Here is a 24,879-nt window from a genome sequence, read left to right on the forward strand (position 1 = left end):
GCCCGACGGTACCCGCATCCATGACGCTGACCTATAAAACGAATGAAAATCTTGTGTCCCTGCAATGTATTATTCATTAATTGGCTAACCTACCCCCTGGTCAGCAATATTTAATATCCGAGGAAGCACTGTGCTAGATTCCATGTGCTTCACTTTTCCAAACAATTAAACTAGTCCTAAATTACAGTTTCTTTCCCTCTGGTCTCGCTCGCACTCTTTGGCCACATGACAAGGAGAATTACATGAATTAGTAATGCTAAGGGCTACTAATTGAAGTTTTTTCTTTCTTCCTCCCTTCCTCCTATTAAACCACACACTCCATTGCAACTGGGCTTTGCTGATGTTTACAAAAATAAAAAAAAGGCTAAAACAGCAGCACTATTCCAAGAAGACACTTTAGAAGGAATGTACAGTACAAGCAACTATGTGGTACAATCCTGGTTTTCCCATTCGGATCCAAATTCCACAGAATCCTGTGTCAGAACGTGTTATGTTTTACTTGGCTGTTCTTGGGCGCTCTGTTGATGTGTGTGTGTACATGTTTAAGATTCATTGTGATGCTTTTTTTTTTTGTAGCTAGTATTTAAAATTCATTATTTGTAAACAAGGAAAACAAGTAGATCTTTAAGTTCTTATTAGCTCACAAAAACATTACACTGACCTTGAGCGTAAGGATATTCCAAGCCCATTGTGTAATTTGTGTTTTATTATGTAAAAAACACGAACAATAGCCTTGTTACAACTATATTACTTTTGTATAAACACTACACTGAGTAAATGCCCACAACTTAATGAAGACCGTTTTTCTTCAATAGATTGTTGCTATTGCAAGGAGGGATTTGATTCAGCCACTCTACGCTTCTCTGTGCTTAAATGCAGTGGTCCTTCTTACCTCCCTCTGCTGGGCCCCTGAGTCTCCTGACAGAGGGCCATCTCACAACACTAGACTAGAGGCAATAACAGCTATAAGCAGAGCATTTAACAACAGCTTAGTGCGCTTAAATAAAAGATTTGCCAGTCATCGAGTATGTATGGGTTCACTACCATTTCTGATTAGCTGATTACTGATGTTTTCTTTTATTTACTTTAAGTGACAGATTTCTGGAACTTCTCAGCCCTTTCGTTCTTAATGATGCAGTGATGCACATTGCACACGCACAACACTTCCTCATCCCTCAAAGTCAAGACTGCTGTGTGTGTCTGCGTGTAATACTAGCTGTGTAATCAGAAGTGACAGAGCCTTGGCATGCCTTTAACATGTGGCTACGTGGGGACTGATAGGCCTTAAGACTGATGATACTTTCACTCCAGTAAAACCATTGAATCATTTGCTTCACATTATAACATCGTGGGCTGCTTTTATCTGCATCATCATTTATCTACGAAAGGTTAGGGCTCTGTTAAATTTAGAACGTTTCTGCCGGTCCCTGAAGTCTGCCGTCTGCGTCTCGTAATTGTTATGCTCCAAAACTATTCAGGGTGATTTTATTCACTGTCCGGCTTCACACTGTTCCCTAATCCTCTTACCATATGGGGGGTAGGGAATATATATTTTTTACTGCCAGTGTAGCTTCAGGCATTGCCCCAAGGCTGGTGGCAAATTTGGCTGCCAAACCGTACCAGAGTCCTACACAACCGCAGCTTGTGTAGTCGCCTTCCCCTGCCCCTCCATCCATCGCTGAGTCCCAGATCCATTTTTAGCCTGCAGCACAGAACATGTTTGCTGGTAATACATCAGTAGGCATTATATCCTCGGTAAGATCAGTCTCCACGGGGAAAAACATAACCTTGGGAGTGACTTTGTGGTGGAGACTGTCAGTGCTTCTCCAGTCTGCCTGCTGTGAATCTTAACCTGCTTACAGTTTGACGAAGCAACAAAGTTTGAACGATTGCTCCCTAAATGTCACAGCACTTTGTTATTTTGGGCCTGATCTTGTGTTTTTAAACGCAGACTATAGCAAACTTTTTGCACTTAGTAGGAGTGCCCTGGGATAGATTCCCATGGCCAATGGCAATGTTATGTTGAACAACCTTTATCCTCAAACCAGACTTCGTGGCCGGGAAGACGCAAGGGAGAGGGATGGTAGGAGAGTGCTTTTGTTTAGCCTTAGCCATCCCTAAACTCCGGTCAATTATCATTTCCCTACATTTTACGACTGGGTCTGATCTCAGTGGCCGCATTACATCAGTTGAATTTCAACCTACCATTCAGCGAGCGGGGGAGGCGGGTGTTGTAGGCGACGTCAATCATTTGCTGGTTGTAGTTTGGCAATGGCAGCAGATATGAAAGCAATGGACGCTCTTCAGTCCGTTCTGGATTAGCCCCCAAATATCCAGAAATTGAAATTCAAGCCTTGCGCATTCCTTCCCCCAAAAGTTATGATAGCTTGCTTCACTCACTCAGGCGTACTACATACGTCATGACCAAACGCAAGCGATTGGGTAAATCAGATCCAATCGTTTCAAACTTTAAAAGGAGTTCACTCCTCCCTCTTGAAAACAGAGCTCAATTGTGAAATCCAGACCCTCTGTATGAAATGAGTACGAGGGTATGGTTAGACCAGGCTAGTCTTTAACTCAAGTACTTGAGTATCCTTGATTACTTAACTCAAGTTTGACCGATAGAGCTTATTAAAGCCTGTAATACTAAAGGAAGAACACGATGTAAACGAGTAAAAGAATGTGACGGTGCCATAAGAGAGCGGCCCTCAGTGCTGCTTGTAATAAACCATGCCTCAGTCGACCTCTTCTTTTATAAGCGACCCCCCCTCGTCAGTGACACAGTCAAATTGCACAACAGCAAGATGACATCTGTGTAACGTTGTGTTTGGAGCAGCGCTGTCCTTGCACCAGCCGGAAGATCAGGCCCTTTATGGTCTACCTTTCTGTCTAAATAATGACATATTTGTTTCATCAGTCAATGAGGTTACGTTCGTTCATCCTTAAAAGCCCTGTATCTTATTAAACTGAAAAAAGAGAGAGACAGGTCATTTAAAATGGTTCTTTATAGTCCAAACTCATTCCCAACTCTCCTTAAGGATTCCTCACAGGAAGTTCATGAGCACATTTCACAGCTTTCGCAGCGTTTGTTTGTTCTTCTGGACTCCTCTGTGTTGTTTGTTTAGCATCATTCATTGGTACTATTTACATACACTGTGTTCAGAGCCCTTTTGTGGTGAGCTGCGAATGAAATCAATGGGAAAACACACAGTGGTAACTAATCTGCACGGCACCATCACAAACCAACCACAAGCCACAAGTTTCTCGCCGTCGCTGCGTCCCACCCACTCTGGCTCCAAGTCTCTGCCGTCAGCTGCTCTACCTACATTCTGGGAGCCATAAAGTTTCATGTTGATGTGTGGTAAAAAAAAAAAAAAACATGTCTAGGCAGCTTCAAGGACAGGCATGTTTTCACCAACATTATTTTTCATATAATCATCGGTGAAAGTAACAAAATACAACTTTTACTAACTGTACTCAAGTAAACTGATCAGTTTGAAACACGCCACAGGTGAATCTAAATGCAGATCAAAACCATCACAATACTTGAGTCAGAAAACCCAAACACATTCAGTCTTTTCTGTTTGACAAGGGCACAGTTCTTCATAGAAATAACATACTTAACTCATCATCATCATCATCATTAGACTTTTATTGCAGACACAAGAAAACAAAACAAAACAACAACACACATAAGTGTTTAAAGCAGACAACTGTACCAGTGACGCCACAGCTCAGCCTTTGATGTTGGTCAAGCTCATAATAGTAGTAGACACAGTTGTTGAGCTGATAAATAAATCTCTTTCATTGAAATCTTGCAATATTTTTCCAGATCTATGTTGAATTCTTTACTTTTTTACTAACTTTTACTGAAAAGTGCATTATGGAACTTTTTATGCGGAAAAAACAAACTAGATATTTGTGTGTAATTGACCTTTTTATGTCTATGGCTGCATGAGTAGTTAGCGCGGAGTTTTTACTTTTGATCACTGTGGTTTCTAGAACAATCCAGGATCAATTGTTTTGTAGGTTTTCGACTGCATCAGCGATATCAAAGCATGGATGGCCCTTAACTTTTTATGCCTAAATCAGGACAAAACTGAAGTCATGGTTTTTGACCCTAGTGGCCCTAATTGCACCCCATCTGACCTTGGCTTTTTGTCGGATTTTATCAAGCCGGTTGTTTTCAACTTGGGTGTAAGAGTCGATCCTGAAGTCAAATTTGAGAAACAAATCAACGCAGTCGTTAAGTCCAGTTTTTTCCACTTAAGAAAACTGTCGAAATTGAAGTCCATTTTATCAAGGCAGCATTTTGAGACTGTAATACATGCCTTTGTAACGACCAGGTTGGATTACTGTAACGGCCTCTCGGTCTCTCTCGACTGCAGCTCATTCAGAACGCTGCAGCTCGGCTTTTAACAGGGACACGGAAACATGACCATATCTCACCGGTTTTAGCTTCGCTCCATTGGCTCCCAGTCAGATTTAGAGTTGATTTCAAAATTCTTCTCTTTACTTTTAAAAGTCTGAATGGCCTCGCCCCCTCCTATCTGTCTGACCTGATTCAGCCTTACGCCCCCTCTCGTGCTCTCAGGTCAGCGGATCAGCTGCAACTGGTTGTCCCAAAAAAACAAGCGCAAACTTCGGGGAGATCGGGCCCTCTCTGTTGCTGGCCCGCGGCTGTGGAACCAGCTGCCATTAGAGATTAGACAGGCCCAGTCCCTACCTGTTTTTAAATCTCTCCTAAAAACGCACCTTTTTTCTCTGGCGTTTAACGCAAATTGATGTTGCCTGCTGTTGTACTTTTTTCCTCATATTTTTTACTGTAAATATTTGTATCTGTTTCTGCGTGCAGCACTTTGGCCAACTGTACAGTTCTTAAAGTGCTTTATAAATAAAGTTGGTATGGTATGGTTTTCTGATGAGAGGATCCCTCAGCAGTGAATACCTTCCAGACACTCCAAAAACAATAGCATCGTTAAAGCCACTGTAAAGGGGCCATGCTAACCACTGGGTCACAAAAAGGTTTTTTTTTTTTTTTCACATAAAAAGTTCCATAACTTCCTTTAACCTCTTAACCCCCACCTGAGCCGAGCGCATATTCTCCAGTTTGGCTTTACCCAAATCTTAAAAGCTTAAGAAAAAACATCAAAACACTGACAAAATCAAGGATGAAAATACAACAAAGTGACAAAAACGTGGTGACAACATGACAAAAACGCTTAAAAAATGGGGCAAAAACACGGCAACAACGTGACAAAAAGGTTTTGGAGGTCTTAGCTTTCATATGAGGCATTACACTGTTGCTTTCCAGTTGAGAAGCTTTTAAATTTGGGTAAAGCTAAACTGGAGAAAATGTGCTTTTACTACTTATTCTTTGCTTCTGTATCTTAACATATAAGTAACCAATTTGAGTACTTCCACCACTGTATACAGTAATAAACAAAAACTTACCCAATGAACAATAAACAAAAGGGGATTTTAACGGAACAATTAGATATACAAATAACAGAAAACCAAAAAAAAGAAGTCTCTTTCACCTTATTCATACCACCTGTTGCTGCTGTAAATATTATGAACGTTATTTTCTTCACATTAGTCTTACCAAAGGCCACCTGTTCAGAGATCAGATAACCACCTCCTTTATGTTTGATCTGTTTTAGTTTTTCCATGAATTTGCAATAATTTGTTTAGTCAGCAGTTTAGTTAAATGTATAAACATTGTTCACGAATTATCTTCGATGTCTATTGATAGATGAGTAAAGAAGCAGAAAGACTGACTTATTCTTTCATGATTGCCAAAGGAGAGAAGCGATATAGTGATAAATCTCTGTTCTGAGTTTATTTGTCACTTTGATAGAGGCTCTGAGTTTGAATGTGTGTGTTGTGTGTGGCAGATGGCTGCTTGCTGAGGCAAAACTATTATTTTTCAAAGGAAGACGTTTTATCAGATATAATGCTCACTGCTGCAGGTTTCCAGCCATTTATTGTCCCCATACCAACTTTATACATTATTTTTTTGCTTTTTTTCCCCTCCTGTCTCTCTTTCCCTTCTCATCTCTCTCCTCATCTTTATAGTTGACAGTCTTTTACTCCCACTCATGAAGATTGAATTAATATTTATATGGTTTTACTATTGTATGTGTACTGTACATAATGAATGATGTTGTGGAAGCAAATAAAGAGCAGATGGCTCCGAGAGAATATTATAAAGACTTAAAGATTTATGTTGCACTTGAAGAGTAGTTTCCACTGAAAGGATCTTAACTTCTTCTCTCCTTTGTCCACAGGCATTATCCACCAGATGAAAGGAGACTACGAGACGGCACTGAAGCTGCACAAAACACACCTGGCCATTGCCCAGGAGTTAAATGACTACGCAGCTCAGGGCCGGGCCTATGGCAACATGGGAAATGCTTATAATGCCCTGGGAGTGTTTGACCAGGCTGTGCGCTACCACCGGCAGGAGTTACAGATATCCATGGAGGTGAATGACCGGGCATCGCAGGCCTCAACGCACGGAAACCTAGCTGTTGCTTACCAGGCCTTGGGAGCACATGACCGCGCCCTGCAGCATTACCAAAACCACCTCAACATCGCCCGCGAGCTCCGAGATGTCCAGAGTGAAGCCAGAGCTCTTGGGAACTTGGGTAACTTCCACTGCTCCAGAGGGGAATTTCCTCAAGCTGTGCCATACTATGAACAATACCTCCGCCTGTCCCCTGACCTCCAAGACATGGAAAGCGAAGGGAAAGTTTGTCACAATCTTGGTTATGCCCACTATTGCTTGGGCAACTACCAGGACGCTGTCAAATATTACGAGCAGGACCTCGCGCTGGCTAAGGATCTTCACGACAAACTGAGTCAGGCAAAAGCTTATTGTAACCTGGGTTTGGCATTTAAGGCCCTGGGAGATTTCACAAAAGCAGAGGAGTGTCAGAGATACCTGCTCTCCCTTGCGCAGTCCCTTAACAACGCACAAGCTCGTTTCAGAGCTCTGGGAAACCTGGGAGACATATTCGTCTGCAAGAAAGACATTGCTGGAGCCATTCAGTTTTATGAGCAGCAGCTTGCATTAGCCCACCAGGTATTCATTTATGCAAAGCCTTCACATGCATGCTGCAAACAAAGTCACTGTGTTGATATTGTGTCTGTACTTTCAGATCAAAGAGCGGCGGATGGAGGCCTGTGCATATGCCGCCCTAGGAGCTACTTACCGACTGGTGCAGAAATACGACAAAGCTCTTGGCTACCACACCCAGGAGCTTGAAGTGTATCAGGAGCTGGGTGATGTGCCAGGCGAGTGTAAGGCACATGGACACCTGGCAGCGGTCTACATGGCCCTAGGGAAATACGCCATGGCTTTCAAAAGCTATGAGGAGCAGCTCGAACTGGGTCGAAGACTGAAGGACCCTGTTGTGGAGGCTCAGGTTTATGGAAATATGGGTATCACTAAAATGAATGTAGGAGTTATGGAAGAGGCCATCGGTTACTTAGAGCAACAGCTGGCAACATTACAGCAGTTAAGTGGCAATGAGGCCGTAATGGACAGAGGCAGAGCCTTTGGAAATCTAGGCGATTGTTATGAGGCTCTGGGAGACTTTGAGGAAGCAATCAAGTACTATGATCAATACTTGTCGGTGGCCCAAAGTCTGAACCGAATGCAAGACCAGGAGAAGGCCTATAGGGGCTTGGGCAATGGACACAGGTGAGTTGTGTTTTGTGCAATCTAAGTTCATGTAGAAGGAGATTGTCATGGATGTGTCACTGCACTCACATCTAGTGCATTCACATGTCTGTGCCATGTTTCTGTTTTGCTGTATCTTTGTTTCCCCATATTTCAAATTACAGTTGTGCTCAAAAGTTTACATGACCTGGCAGAACTTTTTATTTATTTATTTATTTAAACTATTTTTCAAAGAATATGAAAGATAATACAAGTTTTTTTTTTATTCATTGTTGGTGGTTGTGTGAAGCCATTTGTGGTGAAAAACCTTGCTCTTTTTAAATTAAAATTAAAAAAGAAAGTACCAAAATGACCCTGATCCAAAGTTTGCACCCCACACACACACACACACCACAAATGGCTTCACACAACCACTGACTATGAGTGAAATTTTTGTGTGTGTTTTCTTTCATATTCTTTGAGAAATTGTCAAAAAATCATAAAAAATTCTGCCAGGGTATGTAAACTATTGAGAACAACCGTAGCTATATAACTACGATGCGTAAATCAAGCTGCTGTGCTCCAGTTTGTTTATGCTGTATCTGTCAAACCTAATAAGTATATTGTTTATGATTTACAATTGACATCATATGATATAGGATATTTTTTTTTTTTTACATAAAAAGGATTGATAAGATTAAAAATCCATCCCCTATAATCAAAAGGAACACGAAGAAGATAAACCTATACTGTATTATGTGCCCCCTTTGTCCAATATGCAAATATAGCGTAATGATTTTGGTGGCTATTGTTTATTTAATTATTTTGTGTCTGCTTTAATGTCTTTACTTTCAGGGCCATGGGGAATCTGCAGCAGTCATTGGTTTGCTTTGAGAAAAGACTAGTTGTAGCCCATGAACTGGGAGAGTGTGGCGGCAAAGCCCAAGCCTATGGTGAACTAGGCGCACTGCACAGCCAGCTGGGAAATTATGAGCAGGCCATCTCTTGTCTTGAGCGGCAGCTTGCTATAGCTCGTGATACCCAGGATCGCCTGCTGGAAGGAGATGCCAGCTGTGGTTTGGGAGCTGTATACCAAGCAATGGGAGAGTATGAGACCGCCCTTCAGTGCCACCAAAGTGACCTGGAGATAGCAGAAGAAGCTGGGAGTCCCGCTCGTCAGGCCCGGGCTTATGGCAATTTGGGCCTTACATATGAATCTCTAGGAAACTATGAGCGAGCCGTCGTGTTCCAGGAGCAACATCTGAGTGTGGCAGCGCAGACAAATGATTTAGGAGCCAAGACCCTGGCCTATGGCAGCCTCGGAAGAACACACCATGCGCTGCAAAACTACTCCCAAGCTGTCATGTACCTGCAGGAAGGTGAGTGAGCTGAGAACAAGTGCCTTTGGTGCATGACCTGATTGGCTTAGTGTGAATTCATGAATGTTAGACTCAGCCTTTTTGTTCATAGGTGTTTTTCTACTTTCATTTGTGTGTGTTTTTTCGTTGAATGCTGTGAGTGAACTTATCCTATATTCATGTTGTTGTATTGTTCGAAGACCATTTGTGTTTATGTCAGTGCAAACTTATCAGGATTCATTCAAAGCCGTTTACTGCAGTCGCACCTCTGTATCTAGTCTTTTCAGACAGTGCTTTACTGTGAGCCGCCAAAGCATCTTTTTACACACTGACTGTCAGACTCTGGAGTCGCATGCTTCATTGTGCCCTAGAGATTATGCTAAAATAAAAACCTGCTGCTTGGTCTGACTAAAATTCATTATATCGGCGGTAGTAAAGGCGTGTTTGTCTCTGGGATATGCTCAGAGGATGTTGATGCTTCTTTGTGTCAGACAGACCTCATTCACAAGAACACCCACTGGGTTATGACCCAAGCACTGCATGAACCCACGAAAACGGCATGTATGACATAAAAGTAGAATATGTCACCCGATATGGGGTGAATGCTAGTCACTTACAATGCATATCTATTTTGTCAGCTTTATGAGCGTTAGCTGGCCCTGCAGTGACCTATACAGCCTCTGCAGACCTGCATGTAGAGCTTTAATTGAACAAAGGGGACAGAGTCGCTCTGTCCTTCTGTTTACCCGCCTAGTGTCCTTGTATTGTTGTCTGATCCAACTCTGGAAAAGAACAGGGCCGTCACTGTCCTTGACAGCCAATTATTTTTGGCCAACCTCTAAAACTTGTGCATCATTTGTGTTGCCGTTACACACATTTCTTCTCATGAGTTTTTGCTGTTATTCTCCATGCGCTTTTGGCTCTTTCTTGTTTCCCAAAAAAGATTAATTGGAGGAAAGGTAAAGACAACTACAACACTAGTGTCTATGACAGCTTTTCATGAAGCACTTGTTTTTGTGTGTGATCTAGTGTGGTTTGTGTAGCGTGTGTTACACTGTACTAAAAATAATGATTTTGTAGTTTTAACTCAAAGGTCATTGTACTTTCAGCTATTAACGTCACAATGTCATTAAATCAATGCCAACATTGTTGGAGCTAATGAAGGTGCTGCATGCTTTGTGCTTTAGGGAACTGCAACTAATGGAGCAGTAGTGGTCACAAAGCTATTTTTATGCTAATTACATGGTGATCCAACAATTGGTGACATTTAGCAATCGATTTATGCAATTTATTTTTATAGAATTCATAAACAACAGGGAATTGTTGTGATGATAGGCACTGTTGGATACAGCCTATATCACAGTATGCACCACAAAAACATGCTTCTTTACTAAGGAGGAAAGGAATGCTACATTTAGTGCTGTGTCCTTGTGTGTGGCATTATGACTACAATATATACTTATTGATGGTTCTTGAAAGGAAATCAGAAAATGATAATAAATTCAACAAATCACATATTTTACAACATTTTCTTGACCTTACTTTACAAGACTTTGTAGGAACTCAACTTTATTCATGTATTTATTTTTGTCTATAGGCTTCATTAGACAGGACAGTAAGTCAAAAGCCAAATGAGAATGAAGCGCGGGGGAGAAATGTGAGAGTCTGGGAGCTGCGTCCAGAGTACAGAAAATTGTCTTAAAGACGCATTTAGCTTCGGACCGTGTGACAGCTTTCTTCTTGTGGTTGTGATCAAAGAATACTCTGCTGTGTTTTGTGTCATTGGCACAAATGTGAAGTATGTGCATCTATATGTATGTGAAGGCAGTGCGTAATGCTCTTGTCTGAAACACAGGGTGCGTGGGCCTGAGGGGCAGCAGAGGAGCTCCAGCCCAGCTGTCAGGCGCCTTTAAAGTGTTCTCTAGTTGCTCTTCAGGGTGCAGCCAGCCACTGCCACATCCTCATGTCAGCTGCTGCTACGTGCTTGTGCCTGCGGGGCGCACCAACGGCGAAAGAAGTGACAATGACAGACACTGAATGATACAGGGATGAGAACAGAAAGGATGAGAGCGTCAGGGATGGAAGGATAGATGAAAGGAGAAGATAGCAGGTGGGCGGTCACAATAGGCTGGGATTGGCATGGGTCATCATTCACTTGTATTATTTTACTGTCAACTGGAGAATAAAGAAAACATGAAGTTGGTTGGCACCTGGCTTGATCATGAGGAACTATCAGAGCTCGGCTTGGAGAAAGAGTTTTGTGTAGATGAAAGAGTCGGTGCTGAAGCCGAGACTGTCAAAGAATGAAAAGGATAATTTAGATCTGTTTCCTCACTATTGCTGCAGCGCCTAATGAGCCCTAAGCAGTGCAGAGCCTTCGCAAGTGCTGCCACCACAGCAAAGATGAAACAGGTAGAGCAGAGGGGGGAGGCTGGAGAGAGGAGAGCAAAGAGGGGCACAGCAGCAGATGCAGACAGTGGGAGGGTGTGTGCACGGATAAGGCGCGAGGGGAGACTGAGGCAGGCTTCAAAGGTGCACGGCTTTACAGTGGTCGTGGAGGAGCCATGAGGTCTCCGGATATGCGGTGTGTTGGGTCCTGTGGAGTAGTGGGCTGCTTGGGGTCACGCTCTCTGTTCTGGGCTTATCTCTTCCAGCCACAGAATATTTTCCAGGAACATTGAGAAAAGCAAACTAGGATCAGGACGGCTTGGCCCAGTTTTGTCCCCCTTTTCCTAAAACCATGTTCCGTCTCCTTCCTCACGCTTGCCGTGAAGAGAATAGACCAGTAAATGAGCCAAGCATGACTTAATAGGAATCTGCAGGCTACTTGCTGTAAAGTCAGTGCCTTGTGGTTGATATGTGACCCAGCAGCTGTTGTTTCTGTTTTGCTTTATTTTCTTCAATGAAGTGGCATTTTTCTCTCAGTAGTTACATTGCAGGAATGCTAGAAAGACACACAGATCTGACACACTGCTCAAGCACTAAAATCTGAATAGGAGAAAGTGTACTCAGTACTAGTGAGTGACAGAGCCATGTTTTTAAATATCCAGGTTAGCTTATCCACCACAGCCCACAGGCTTTGCTGTGGGAATTTGTTTGAGGCTTTAATTGCTTAATGATTATGTTTGCAAATATTTGTATGCTTCTTAATTATATTGAGAGAGCTCTTTTATGTAAGCAGTAGGAGTGTGTTGTTTGCACAGCCAGTCAATCCTTAGCATTGATTGCTATGCAATCCGATTAGTGCTCAAACAGGCTCACTCCATCGCACAAGTGTAAGCTTTGGACCAAGTGTCTGCGTGAAATTACATCGAGGCCAACTATCCTCACCTGTTCACTGTGAGAACATGAGTCCACACGATGCTTACATCTGTTCGTCTGAATGATACCTACAAGTCTGCCCATTTAGAATCATTTTGACTCTCTCACTTTCTGCTCCTTCTCCTGCGCCTCTGACAGGCCTCCGGCTTGCAGAACAGCTGGCCCGCCGTGAAGATGAGGCCAAGATCCGCCATCGTCTCGGGCTCTCACTGTGGGCCAGCGGAAACCTGGAGGAAGCCCAACATCAGGTCTGCCTTCTTCTTCCATTCATTCATCTTCAGTCAGTTCATCTTTACAGATAACATGAAACTTCTTCTTCATTGTTTAATAAAGGCAATGTGTTCAGTCAAAACATTATGGCCAGTGTGAAGTGGCCAATTAACTAACAGATTATCATTGTCATGGTTCCTATTCATTGGTATTTCATAGGTGTAAAGGGTATTTTAGGTTGAACGTGAACATATCCATATTCACAGTTCCACACAGGATTCATTGCTCATGCAGAGTGGGGTGTTAGTTTGCACTGATCAACAGAAAGTAACTTTATTTACATATTAAGGATGTATCATTATTTTTATTTTTTTATTATTATTATTTTTTACTGTTATGCATCATCTAGGTACATCACAAGTTAGCCTTTCTCTTACATGCACTCCATTCCGTATTTTCAGGTTTAAACAGGGAAGTCTATGTCCAGACTTTGCTGATCCTATAAGCGCCATCATCTCAGCAGACAGACAACAGATGACTAAAGATATTTTTGATACTCTGTGGAATTCAGAGCCCTTGTATCTCTGAATCTCTCCTCTCCAGACCACTGCCCACACCTCAAGCATGCAATGTGTCATGAATATTTCCCTCAAAGTTGTCCTCACTCCACAGCTCAAAAAAATCTTTTGGAATATCTGTGCAGTGAAAGTGAGCTTGTCTGTCTGCAGGGACGTTAGCGGCTTTCACTTGTTTATAATTTCTGTTACTCACAGACGATGACTTTGTGACCCATAGTGTGTACTTTTGTATTGTTCTTTATATAGACTTTAATGCTGTTCTCCACATTGTATTTTCTTATCATTCTTTTCTTGTAGCTTGCAGCCTTTAGGATAAACCAGTGCTGCTAAAGGGCAGACGTGTCCACAGTGTCTGGACGTGTAATGTTTATTCATTAGCTGGTATGTTGCTACAGACGAACTTGGTTAAGGCCACGCTACACTTCAAACCTAATTTGTATGAGGTCATATTGGTATTCATAAAACGTCTATAGGTCTGGAATGAGAGAACTTGACCCCATGTTTTCTGGTCCTCATACTTGTAAACCAATTGTATTATAATCCCTGAGTGCTCTCCCATACAGATTGACATGGACTGATTCTAATCAGATATCTGAAAAGCACTTACATCCACAGAGCACAAATCAATAAATGGTTACTTAAATATCAGCGGTCTAGATAAAGCAGCTTACCTTTGATATCATCTGTCAGAGAGCTTTTCTAGGAAGAATATTTTACAAAAATCATTAGACTTATGTGTATATCCAGTTCCTCTTGCCTCAAGTGTGACACTGGCATTCACTTAACCTGTCAGATTAAAGTCTTGTTAGTGTCAGAGCTGCTAAAACATCAGCTCACAAACTGCATGCATAGCAGCTGCACAAAATGACACATTCTACCTGCACAGCAGCCAAGCAAGTCACTGCTCACGCTGCACATTTAGGATCGTTTCCCTTTCATCTTAGCCAGAACGGGTCAGGCCAGAGGAAAGGCGTTGGGAGAAATTAGTTTCACTCTTAAAGGGATGTCTGCAAGCCTAACAGATTAAGCAAGCTCTGCAGCAATCAGCTCGCAGCTCTATCAGCAAAATCAGCCCGGGACCAGGAACTCTCTATAGCTCTAATGCAGCCCGCTCCCAGATTCTCTGCTGATCTCCCCTCTCCCCATTTTCCCGCTCTGACACACTTTCGACTGTGACCTTGGTGCACAGCAGACTAGGCTCTGTGTATGTCCTCTGTCTTTGTGTTTTGCCAGCAAATGCACAGAGCTCATTTTAATAATGCAAATCTTTAAGTGTGAAAATAGAGAAACTGCTCATTCTGCCCTCCTGGAGGGGACCTCTAAACCCCCTGTCAGTCAAAGGGTTTCCATAAGCACAGGGAGAAGGATCGATAAAGCCCTCTTGAATCAGCACTTCTGACCTACTCTGCTACCCCAGTGAACACAGCCCCACCTTCAACTCAATGTAGTGTCTGTCTCACTGTAAGATCCTCTAATGCACACAGGACCTTTGAGTTCAAATAGCACCTATTTCTAGAGACCCTGTCTGTTCTGGGTGTCCAGGTAATGGCTTCACACAGCCCGTTTCCATGTCCAAGCAGCTCAAGTAGAGGGGAGAATTCCTGATGTAGGAAGGTGATTCATCATCACTACAGTATCTCCGCCAAGGTCTGATTAGAAAATAACCACTCTGTTGTTCTATCCACTGAGATAGTTGCTACCATCTAGTGGATGAATCTCACTTCCTGTTCTGTGACCATAATATCTAAATTAATTTTAAAACATTAACATTTTTGTTTTTTTTGTTTTTATGTTATTATATCATTTTACAGTACACGTGCTGCGCTCACTCATTAACAGGACAATAAAAGTATCTAAATATATTTCTCTTTCTTCAGCTTTACCGGGCATCAGCACTTTTTGAGACTATTCGCCATGAAGCTCAGCACAGCACGGACTACAAGCTTTCTCTGTTCGATCTGCAGACCTCCTGTTACCAAGCTCTCCAGAGGGTCCTTGTGAGCCTAGGTACATTCTCAATTATAATTAGTTCTCGAGTAAAGCCATGGGAGACATTACTGGAAACACCTGACAGGCATAGCCTCATCTTGGAAAACAATGCCTTCTTGCACAATGCTCAAGGGTTCACTAAATATTTCATGATAGTGAAGAATAGTTAATTAACAGTGATGGGTCTTGCTATTACTCCACCCATTGTTCTGTTTGGTTGTGTGGTAGATTCCTGCTTCGTCTGACACACTTGAGACGCAGCGATAAACCTTAACTGTTGCACTTGCTCCTCAGGCCATCACGATGAGGCGCTGGCAGTGGCGGAACGGGGTCGGACTCGAGCGTTTGCTGATCTGTTGGTGGAGAGGCAGACAGGTCAGCAGGACTCAGACCCTTACACCCCAGTAACAGTGGAGCACATCCTGGACACTGTTAACAGCCAGAGGGCCCTGGTGCTGTACTTCTCCATGGCTGCGGGATATCTGTACAGCTGGCTGCTGGCTCCAGGAGCAGGTCAGTGCAATCCTTGACACACTTGATGTGAGGGTTCTATAGCGCGGAAAAATAAGTGTAAAAAAAAGTGTAATTTTAGTTTAATTTGACCCTTGTTTTGGTTCTGATTTTGGATTTTTGGTCTTGTTGCCTACACATTTTGTTATACAGTCGAGCATATTGTGTTGAAATGGTTTATGAACATATCTCTGTAATAACTAATATTGTTCGCGAAACATTATCTAATATTGCTGTTTTTCCTCACTTCATGCTGCTCTTTATTACTTTTTCTTCCCCAAATACTGTTACAGTTTTAGCCACAATCTAATAAGTTTCTTGCTAAAATAGTGGCAATATGTACCACAATTAATAGCTCAAATCTGTCTTTTAGGCTGTATTTTAAGTTAAGTGTGTATAAAGCATGGACTTGGCCCCTGCTTGGCTTCTCACCCCGCACGGCATCTGCCAAAGGAAGCACACTAATCGAGAGTGATGCCGCCAACACTATCTTCACACATACCACCATGCCAACAGGGAAACGCTTTGCGTTAACACGCTGTCAGAACATAGTGTCGCTTTGCAGCAGTTTAAATGTATTTTTACCTATGTTAGTTATGGTTGTGAAAATACTAGTTCAATCCCCCATTTTCTTATGATAAAGAAAAGGCTAATGTTATTTTTATGTCCAATGCCTTTGAGTGTGCAGGATGTACTGTATGCACCGTATACCAAGCACCATATACGAAAGTTACAAAATTACCACTTTCTTTTTTGTGTTGATTGATAGACACTAGGATGGACATGGGCACAGTGGTATCAAATAAAACCTCTTACCACCCGCCTATACCAGAGTTTTTGTCACATTTTTTCGGGCTTTTTTACTGCGTTTTCGTCACTTTTTTGCTGCACTTTCATCGCTTTTTTGTCACGTTTTGGTGCACTTTTGTGGCTTTTTTTTGCAACTTTTTGTTGCTTTTTTGTTGGTCTTTCATCCTCGTTTTTGTTGCCATTTTGCCATTTTGAGATTTATTTGGGTAATGCCAAACTGGAGAAAATGTGCTTCTTTCAGGTGGAGGAGGTTAAAGGAACAGGCCGTCGTTTTTCCATGCTGTGTTACGTTCTTACCTGAGTTTAGACGAGTTGATGCGTACCTGTCTGGTCTTTGTGCGTACGCAATAGCATAGAAGAGCGTGATAACTTCCAACTTCACCCCCGTTTGGAGCCATAGGAATATACTGGGACAGGCCAAATGCTAACAACATCTTTGGTCGTTTTGCATGACTGAGGGCACGCACAAAGACCAGACGAGTACACATCAACTCATCTAAGCTCAGGTAATAACGTGTCTCAGTATGGAAAAACGGTGGTCTGTTCCTTTAACTCTTTTTTAATAGATACACTCAAGACAGGTGCTAAACAGCGAGTGCAAGCTGGAAACTCGCTAATAAACATTTGTGGGTATGTTGCACCGAATTTAGTATTTGAAATTGCACTACAGTATTGGGCAAGGCAAGGCAACTTTATTTATACCGCGCATTTCATACAAAAGTGCAACTTTATGTGCCCCAAATCTCATATGTGAATGACTGCGTGAGTAAAACATGAGCAATGACTCTGCTGCTGATCCATTTTCGCACATGCTACTCGGTTTGCACTTGGTAAATGACCCCCTTAGGCAATTAAAACATATACTCAGCGTGGACCCACACACAGCTTGTACATCTCCAGGAGCGCTCTTCCCCGTCCCTTTCTGCTGCTCCTGCACACGCCTGAGCTCTCATGGCGGGCAGCAGATGGCACAGACTGTCTAGTTTTATCTTTTATTGAACGTTATTTGTTTTATTCATTTTGCTCCACAGATGCACTACCACACATGGTTTCACACTCATTGCCTTCACTTGAAATGATCCAATAATCCCCCCTGTTGCGGGTCTGCGAGAGGAATGCATTAGAAAAGGAGCCGTGGCAAATCGTTTTATTTTCTTTGGCGTTCGCTTTATAAATCTGATCGTTGTTTTTGATGGAGCCCCTTACTCTCCGCAGGCATCCTGAAGTTTCATGAGGTGTACCTGGGTGAGGGTTTATCAGAAGGAGGGTCTGATTTCCAGGACGGAGGGGGCAGCAGCATGGTCAGCGGGTCCTCACTGGAGCAGCACATCGCCAACGCCCGCGAGGCTCTCGGAGTTGAATCCTATTATAGCAGGTAAGGTGCATATAAGGAAGCTGCGTTACAAACAATCAACAGCAATGGGTTTTAGTATAGCACTCTTTATTCACGTAAAGCTAGAGAATGGTATGGTATGGTATGGTTTTTATTTAGACAGGGACAGTGCACAATTTAACATTGACCAAAAGGAAAGATGCATTGTGCCAGGTTATAGCAAAGATGCTAATTTCCACCTGTAGTCCCTGGGCAGGTTGATGTTACAGTACAAAAAATGATTTTAAATGTAGATGAATACTTGGCCATGGATTTATACATTTTGACATCACTAAAAACATACAGAGAATAAGAATCAGATTTACTTTTATGCCAAATGGTTCACAAACTACTGATTTTCAGCTGTGGAGTGATGCAAACATTAAACATGATTTGATAACAATAGTCAACTAATAACAATAATATGTGCATGCAAAAAATAAGATCTTAATTTGCAAATATCAACATAGTGATAATAGAAAGCAGGCAGAATTTGGGGATACAAAATGTGTCTTATCCATAACAGCAAGTTACGGATGAGAAAAATGTAAAATGTAATCTTAACACACAACGTGGTGAAGCACAACTTAATATGTTGTGCGTGTGCAAGAGGTAAGGAGCAAAATAGGTTATTTTATCATTCTGAGTGTGTGCATAAGAGACTGTTATTCTGCCCCATTGCATCTTATGATGACAGACCTCCGCTACCTGACCAAAGTATTCAGCTCTCCTCCCGGTGAGGAGAAATGATACGGAATAATGGCTCTTTGAATGGCCAAACTGTTGAGCAGCAAACATGACGAGTAAAAGAAAAAACGAGTGAACGGCTAAGAAAATTGAAATATAGAAGCAAAAATCTGTGTTTCTATGTATATTTAATGTGTTTTTCTGTGGCAGCGGTCAGGGCTGGTCTAGTGAGACGCAGACGAAAAAGCATGATAGAAGAAAGACACTGGGTAACATCAATACAAGTGCACTGTGTGGCTACATGTTTGCCGAAGGTCTCCTCTCTCTAGTTGGTGTTTGATTCAGGGTGCCCAGCTGGCCTGCCCGGTGCCAGTCCCTGCCACCCGAGCAGCTTGGACCTCCTGCCCCATTACCAGCTCATTTACTACTCCAATGGGAAGCTGCTCACAAGCCACTGCGCCTGGATGGGCACAATATGGCACCACTTACCAGTCTATTCATTCTCCAGAGTGAGGAGAGGGACTGGGAAAACGAATGGAGATACAACTGAATTAAATAGCAGAGGATGCAGCGTATTCTTTATGATGTATATTTTACACTTAGAGGGCTTCAAATAAAAATACTGAAAATTAAGGATTCTGTGGTGGCCAATCCATGTGTGAAAATGTCTCACGCTCCCTGAACAACTCTTTTACAACATGAGCTCGATGAATCCTGGCATTGTCATGTTGGAATACACCCGTGCCATCAGGGAAGAAGAAATCCATTGATGGAATAACCGGGATATTCAGGATATTCAGGTCGTCAGCTGATTTCATTCTTTGGGCACAGTGACTTTTTTGGGGGGTCAGGAAGTCTATCTTTATTACAATTTTATTTTATTTGAACAAGGACAATGCACATTAATTAACATCACTGTAAATGTGCCAGTTTTAGCTCTAAAGCTAGTTTTCAACTGTAGTCCCTTCATCTCACACACAACCAATTACCTGTTAACATTTGGCATAAACACTACACCATAACAATTACACACAGGCAGAATTACAGGAAGGCAGCACAAAAGCAACAAGGATAAAATACATTAACAGTGATGCACACAAGTTTGATTCTCAAGTAACCATGATTACTTGAATACTCAATTCTGATTGGCTAACCGGCATGCAAACTGTATAACACACAGTTAGTCTGGCAACAGTTCTATATCACTCCACAGAAGCTTTTTCCATAGTCACGACAAACATGTTGGAACTAGTTTCAGGTAAAAGGGCTTAAAACATAAAAGACCCTTCTAAAAAAAAAGCAAACAGGTCACAATGAAGAGTTTCAGTTTGTGTGAGCATGGTATAAGCAGATTAAACAACTCTCGTAATCACAATCCTTGACACACGTGGATTATACAGTTTTACTGCGCTCCGCTGCGCCTCATGGGGTTGTTGCCTCCACGTCGTGCATTAAAACTGCATAATGCACGGCTCTTCGTTGTTTAATCCTTACTTATGAAATGCATGATTCTTACATTAGTTTAGCCATTTATCTTTCACTCTTCCCTCAGGTGTCATTGCTCCTGAAATTGTCTAAAATATGGAGTGAACTGAATTTTTATTTTAGAACATAAATCTCAAACCTAATCCAGATAGCAATACATTCAAAGATCTTACATAGATATGAATAGATATAATCATGTTGGTTTGTGCATCTTTCTCCCTGAGGGCTCTTCGTCTGTATTTATTTATTTACTTATTAATATTGCCAACTTTTGCAAAGTATTATATGTTTAAACAAAAATAGGCTACCGCTGTATCAACATGTGCTGCAGCGGGTGCTTCTGTGACTCTCATTACTTGGTGGGGATGGTGGGTTGACTTCCTTCTTATATCATCCCAGCCCCTGAATAGACTTACAAACTCATCTTACCAATTTTGGGAAAATAGGCCATGCGAGTGTGGGTTGAACACTGTGCTTTTTGCATCATGTGCAAATCTGTAGTTTATCCACTGTGAAACAATGTAAGCCTGTCTATTGTTTCATCTTTTCTCTGGGCAGCATTTCATGTCTCTCACTCCCCATTTGTTTTTGCTCTTTTTTTCTATTAGAGGGTGTTCGAGTAGCGAGACCGAAAGTGAAGCTGGAGATTTATTGGACCAACAGTTTGAGGAGCTCAACAACAAACTTAATTCTGTGACGGATCCAACTGGTTTCCTCCGCATGGTGTCCAGAAACAACTTGTTCAACAGGTAAATGTGGGCAAATGCTACCAATGCGCCAAAGACGTATAGTGATAAAACACATGAAGAAGTGAAAGCTATAAATGCATATAGTATTAAAAAGGCATTCGGGGTTTTGTGGTTCATCTGCGAGAGGAGATTTTCCCTTTGTTTTGCCAGTGCCAAGGCTGCATGCGAATCCCCCCTTATTAAATAGAGCCAAGCTGCTAAAGCCCTTATCAAATGCCTACTCCAATGGGGCTTTTGTCTGTGTGTTGGAATAGTTGTGCACATTCTCTGTGCTTGTTTATGGCAAGGTTTCCGAGCTCTGTTCTGTTTTTTCAAAGTAATATTAAATGTCATTATGGAAGGCTTTCATTAGGATTGTCCTGATTGCTTATGTACACAAATTCAAACGGGCTTTTGTGTGTGCCTGGGTCAGATTTCCTTGTCCTCGTCCACAGTTGAGCTGCTCTTTGATGAGAGGGTAATTCCAGCTTTAATTGTGTCTCGGTGCTCATTAAGCCTCTTTAATGGGCTGCCGGTAATAATCCGCTCATTCTTTTGGGGTTTAAAACTTTAAAATTATTCTCATGGTTAGTAGTAGGGATCGGCTTTCTCGATGTGAAGGCAATATAAAAAAAATCTCAAGGGCTTAATGTCAACACACAGCACGCCTCCCTTAGAGCTCCTTTTGGGCTTGCTCCTCTTTCTTGTAAAGACACAAAGGCTTTGGAGAATTCTCTCAAACTATATAAAGATTTATTTATCATGGATACTGTAGTGGTTTGGTGCTCTGTTTGTACTGTGGAATTTTGTACATTCGATTCCCTCACTGGTTGTGTTCATGTGACATATGTGACGTGGTAAGAATGAAACCCTATGGTTGAGGTGGAGAACAGGCCAGAATTCTGTCATATTTCCTCTACTCAGTGTGAAGCGCTTTGGGTGACTTGAGTCATGAAAAAAGCACTATACAAATAAGATTCCATTTCATTCCATATCGCAAAAACATTTTTGACCTAGTTTGTCGCTACTATCTCTAGTATTGCTGCGCTAATTCACATTTTAAACAAGTTGGCAGAGATATCAAGTTCTTTCTCAGCACAAATTAAGGTTACGTAGTGTTTTCACAACAGTAGACATTATTCAAACAGAAGGCTATCAGTCAATTGAGAGGAATTTATCCTTTTGTCATACTAGTATCGCAATACATGAATGGTAAATGGACTCAACTTATATAGCGCTTTTCCACCTACATTAGGCACTCAAAGCGCTTTACAGCAAGGATCCACTCACCCATTCATACTCTCATTCATACACCAATGTACACAGACACTGGCACTGAACATGAACATGACATCTATATCAACAGTGGTCAATAACTCTGCCAGGACAGGAGAGTGCACTGTGGGCCTACATCCAAGCACCTCAAAATACTTCACCAAATGTCAGATTAGCATTTTGTTTATAACTTTGCTTGCACTTGGCTAGTGCTTTCATTTCAGTTTATTCAGGATAAACTATTGCAATACTTCATAATACATAAATCTTTTTGCATCAAAATATATTGAAATTGCGACACAAATTGCATCGTAACAAAAGCGTTTCATCCTGTCTCTAATTGATGTCGTTCATGGATACAAGTTCATGGATACAATTTCCAACATAAAAAGGTCAAGTTCAACATAAGTAGTTTTCCGTCAAAAACTTACCATTGAGCTTCATTGTCCGCTGCACTCAGATTCTGTGATGGCCCTAAATAAAACCAGTCAAACATGTGATGCAGGGTTTAGAAATAAATGCTCTTCTTTTCGCGTTTCGAAACGCGTTGGCAATGATTTTATCTCATCTAGCCAAGTGTTAATAAAAGCTTTTTATGATCTCTACTTTTGGAGTGCCTTGGATTGTTTGATTTTTTTGCTCTTCTTTTCTGTAATATTTCTGTAGTATTGTGGGCAATTGCTCTAAATAGGGCAATTGCCCACAATTCTACAAACCGCCTTAAAAGGATTACCAGGTGATAATAGAGGTTCCCTCATTTTATAATCCAATATTAATTGAATAGATTTTGTAATATTGATATCATAATCCGATTGAGGAGGCTGTATTTGCCAGTGAGGATTTGCACAGCATGTCAAGCTAACTCACATTTTGTAGTTAATTAGGCATCATTATCTCCAGTTGGTAAAACACAGGTTGGAGATTAGCATAGCAAGGACTTGTAACACCATTCACATCAAGCAAATCTCAACAGACGGCCACTAAATTCAGTCGTCACCTTCTGCCCTTCTTCTCCTTGTGCTTTCTTTGAACTGCTTCCTTTGCACTTGACTCTTGCTTTTCTCACAGCTCCTTTCTTGTTCTTCTTGTCAGCCGAACAATTGATGGTTGTTTTCCCAAAGAGACCCATGCCAGGGCCAGAGAGAGACTGGACTGTGTAGTGAGACTGGAGGGAAGCCAGTGGCCTGGGGCTTGCAGAAGGGCAGGATAGATGTCTGTTGGCTTGAGCCCGGAAGACACTCGGGTTGCTGGAACAGATGGAAGGAGGATTGTAGGGAGAAACTTGAACTCTGTGTCCCTCCAGCACCAAAGGCTCTGCCCCTATGGCCACTAGTCGCCGTGCTCAGTATAATGGGGCCTTGTGATTAGCTGAAACATTGTGCTTCTTTTAGACAGCATGTCAGTAAGTGTATATGTATATGCATGTGTTTTCCAGTATGTGGCTGATATCGCAGCAATATACAAGATACAATACTGCCATCTGGTGGATTGTGTTTAGTTTTGCACACTTTTTAGTAACAGTTCAATATCATTATTGGACGTTTTTGACAGAGCCTCAGGTTAAAATAACTAATTTAATGACATAAAATCAAAATTGGTGACTGTTTACTCTGCTGTATAATTACATAAACAAATTACATACTGTACATGTGTATATTTGTGTACGTTTGCGATGCATGCTACTATATAGAATCATATCTACCTACCTTTTTTGTTGTTTTTTATAGAAGTTGCCAAAGCATGACCAGCCTATTCAGTAACACCATGTCTCCAGCCAAAGATGGAAGCTCGACCCTGCCACGTCGCTCCAGCAACCTCAGCAAGCCTCCACTCCGGGCACTTTATGATCTACTCATTGCGCCTATGGAGGGGGTGAGTAGTGTGTGCATGGGTCATTGGCTGCCTATTCACCTAACTCTGTGGCACTGAATGGAATGTGGGGAAATTCAATCACAAGAAATACAATTCAATCAACTGAATGTATACATGTCGTGTGTCTAACCTAATCTATTTTTGACGGTCAGGGCCTGATGCACTCCAGTGGGCCCGTGGGCCGGCATCGGCAGCTGGTGATGGTGCTCGAGGGAGAGCTTTACCTCATTCCCTTTGCTCTGCTCAAAGGAAGTTCTTCTAATGAATATCTGTATGAGCGCTTTAGCCTTATTGCCGTTCCTTCAATCCATGGCCTTGGATCGTTAAAGGTTAGAAATCAGAATTATAAACATATAATGTGTACAACAGAAAATATTTTACAAATGTAAGTAACGTGCAATGTCCTGTATGTCTAGTCTCACTCTCGGCGCCCTGGATCATCTCCTTGTGGTGGTGTCTCTATGGCTGCAGTAGTTGGAAACCCGAGGCTGCCTTCTCCTGTGATGGACCGCTGGTTATGGGGCCCGATGCCTTCTGCAGAGGAGGAGGCTTTGATGGTAGCAGAGCTGCTGGGCTGCCAACCACTGGCTGGTTCCTCTGCCACAAAAGAAAGAGTCATGGGTGCCCTCAGTCAGGCTGAGTGTGCTCACTTTGCTACCCACATTTCCTGGAAGTTGGCTGCACTGGTGTTAACCCCAAATCCGGAAGGTGTTTCGTCTGGAGCAAGTGGGAGTGTTGGGACAATCGGAAGAGGAGCAGGTGGCAGGAGAGGCAGCAGTAGCAGGGGCAGGAAAGGCTCTGTTGGAAGTGGATACACCATCCCTGAGTCTCTGCACATGCAGGACGACAGCAGTGATGTGGAGAGCATCTGTGACAGTCCACCTCTTCAGGAGTTCCTACTCACAGCTGCTGACATCCTGAACCTACGACTGCCCGTCAAGCTTGTGGTCCTGGGGTAAGTTTCTGTTGTAGACAAAATGTTAAATCACTTCAAACATATTCAATTAAGTATACATAC

General features: G+C 42.2%; 1 protein-coding gene across 1 annotated transcript in view; it reads left to right on the forward strand.

Moving 5' to 3' along the window:
- The window catches only part of LOC306964539 (tetratricopeptide repeat protein 28-like), a 116,621-nt gene that overhangs the window by 86,859 nt on the left and 4,883 nt on the right, over positions 1-24,879 (forward strand). Inside the window, exons 6-16 of the mRNA XM_079558587.1 lie at positions 6,291-7,087; positions 7,164-7,708; positions 8,522-9,045; positions 12,484-12,593; positions 15,011-15,140; positions 15,417-15,635; positions 17,658-17,817; positions 20,595-20,735; positions 23,717-23,861; positions 24,014-24,190; positions 24,278-24,816. Coding sequence (XP_079414713.1) covers positions 6,291-7,087; positions 7,164-7,708; positions 8,522-9,045; positions 12,484-12,593; positions 15,011-15,140; positions 15,417-15,635; positions 17,658-17,817; positions 20,595-20,735; positions 23,717-23,861; positions 24,014-24,190; positions 24,278-24,816 — 3,487 coding nt within the window. The remainder of the gene's footprint in view (positions 1-6,290; positions 7,088-7,163; positions 7,709-8,521; positions 9,046-12,483; positions 12,594-15,010; positions 15,141-15,416; positions 15,636-17,657; positions 17,818-20,594; positions 20,736-23,716; positions 23,862-24,013; positions 24,191-24,277; positions 24,817-24,879) is intronic.

The sequence above is a fragment of the Gobius niger genome (assembly GCF_951799975.1).
Source record: "Gobius niger genome assembly, chromosome: 1".
In the NCBI taxonomy this organism is placed as follows: domain Eukaryota; kingdom Metazoa; phylum Chordata; class Actinopteri; order Gobiiformes; family Gobiidae; genus Gobius; species Gobius niger.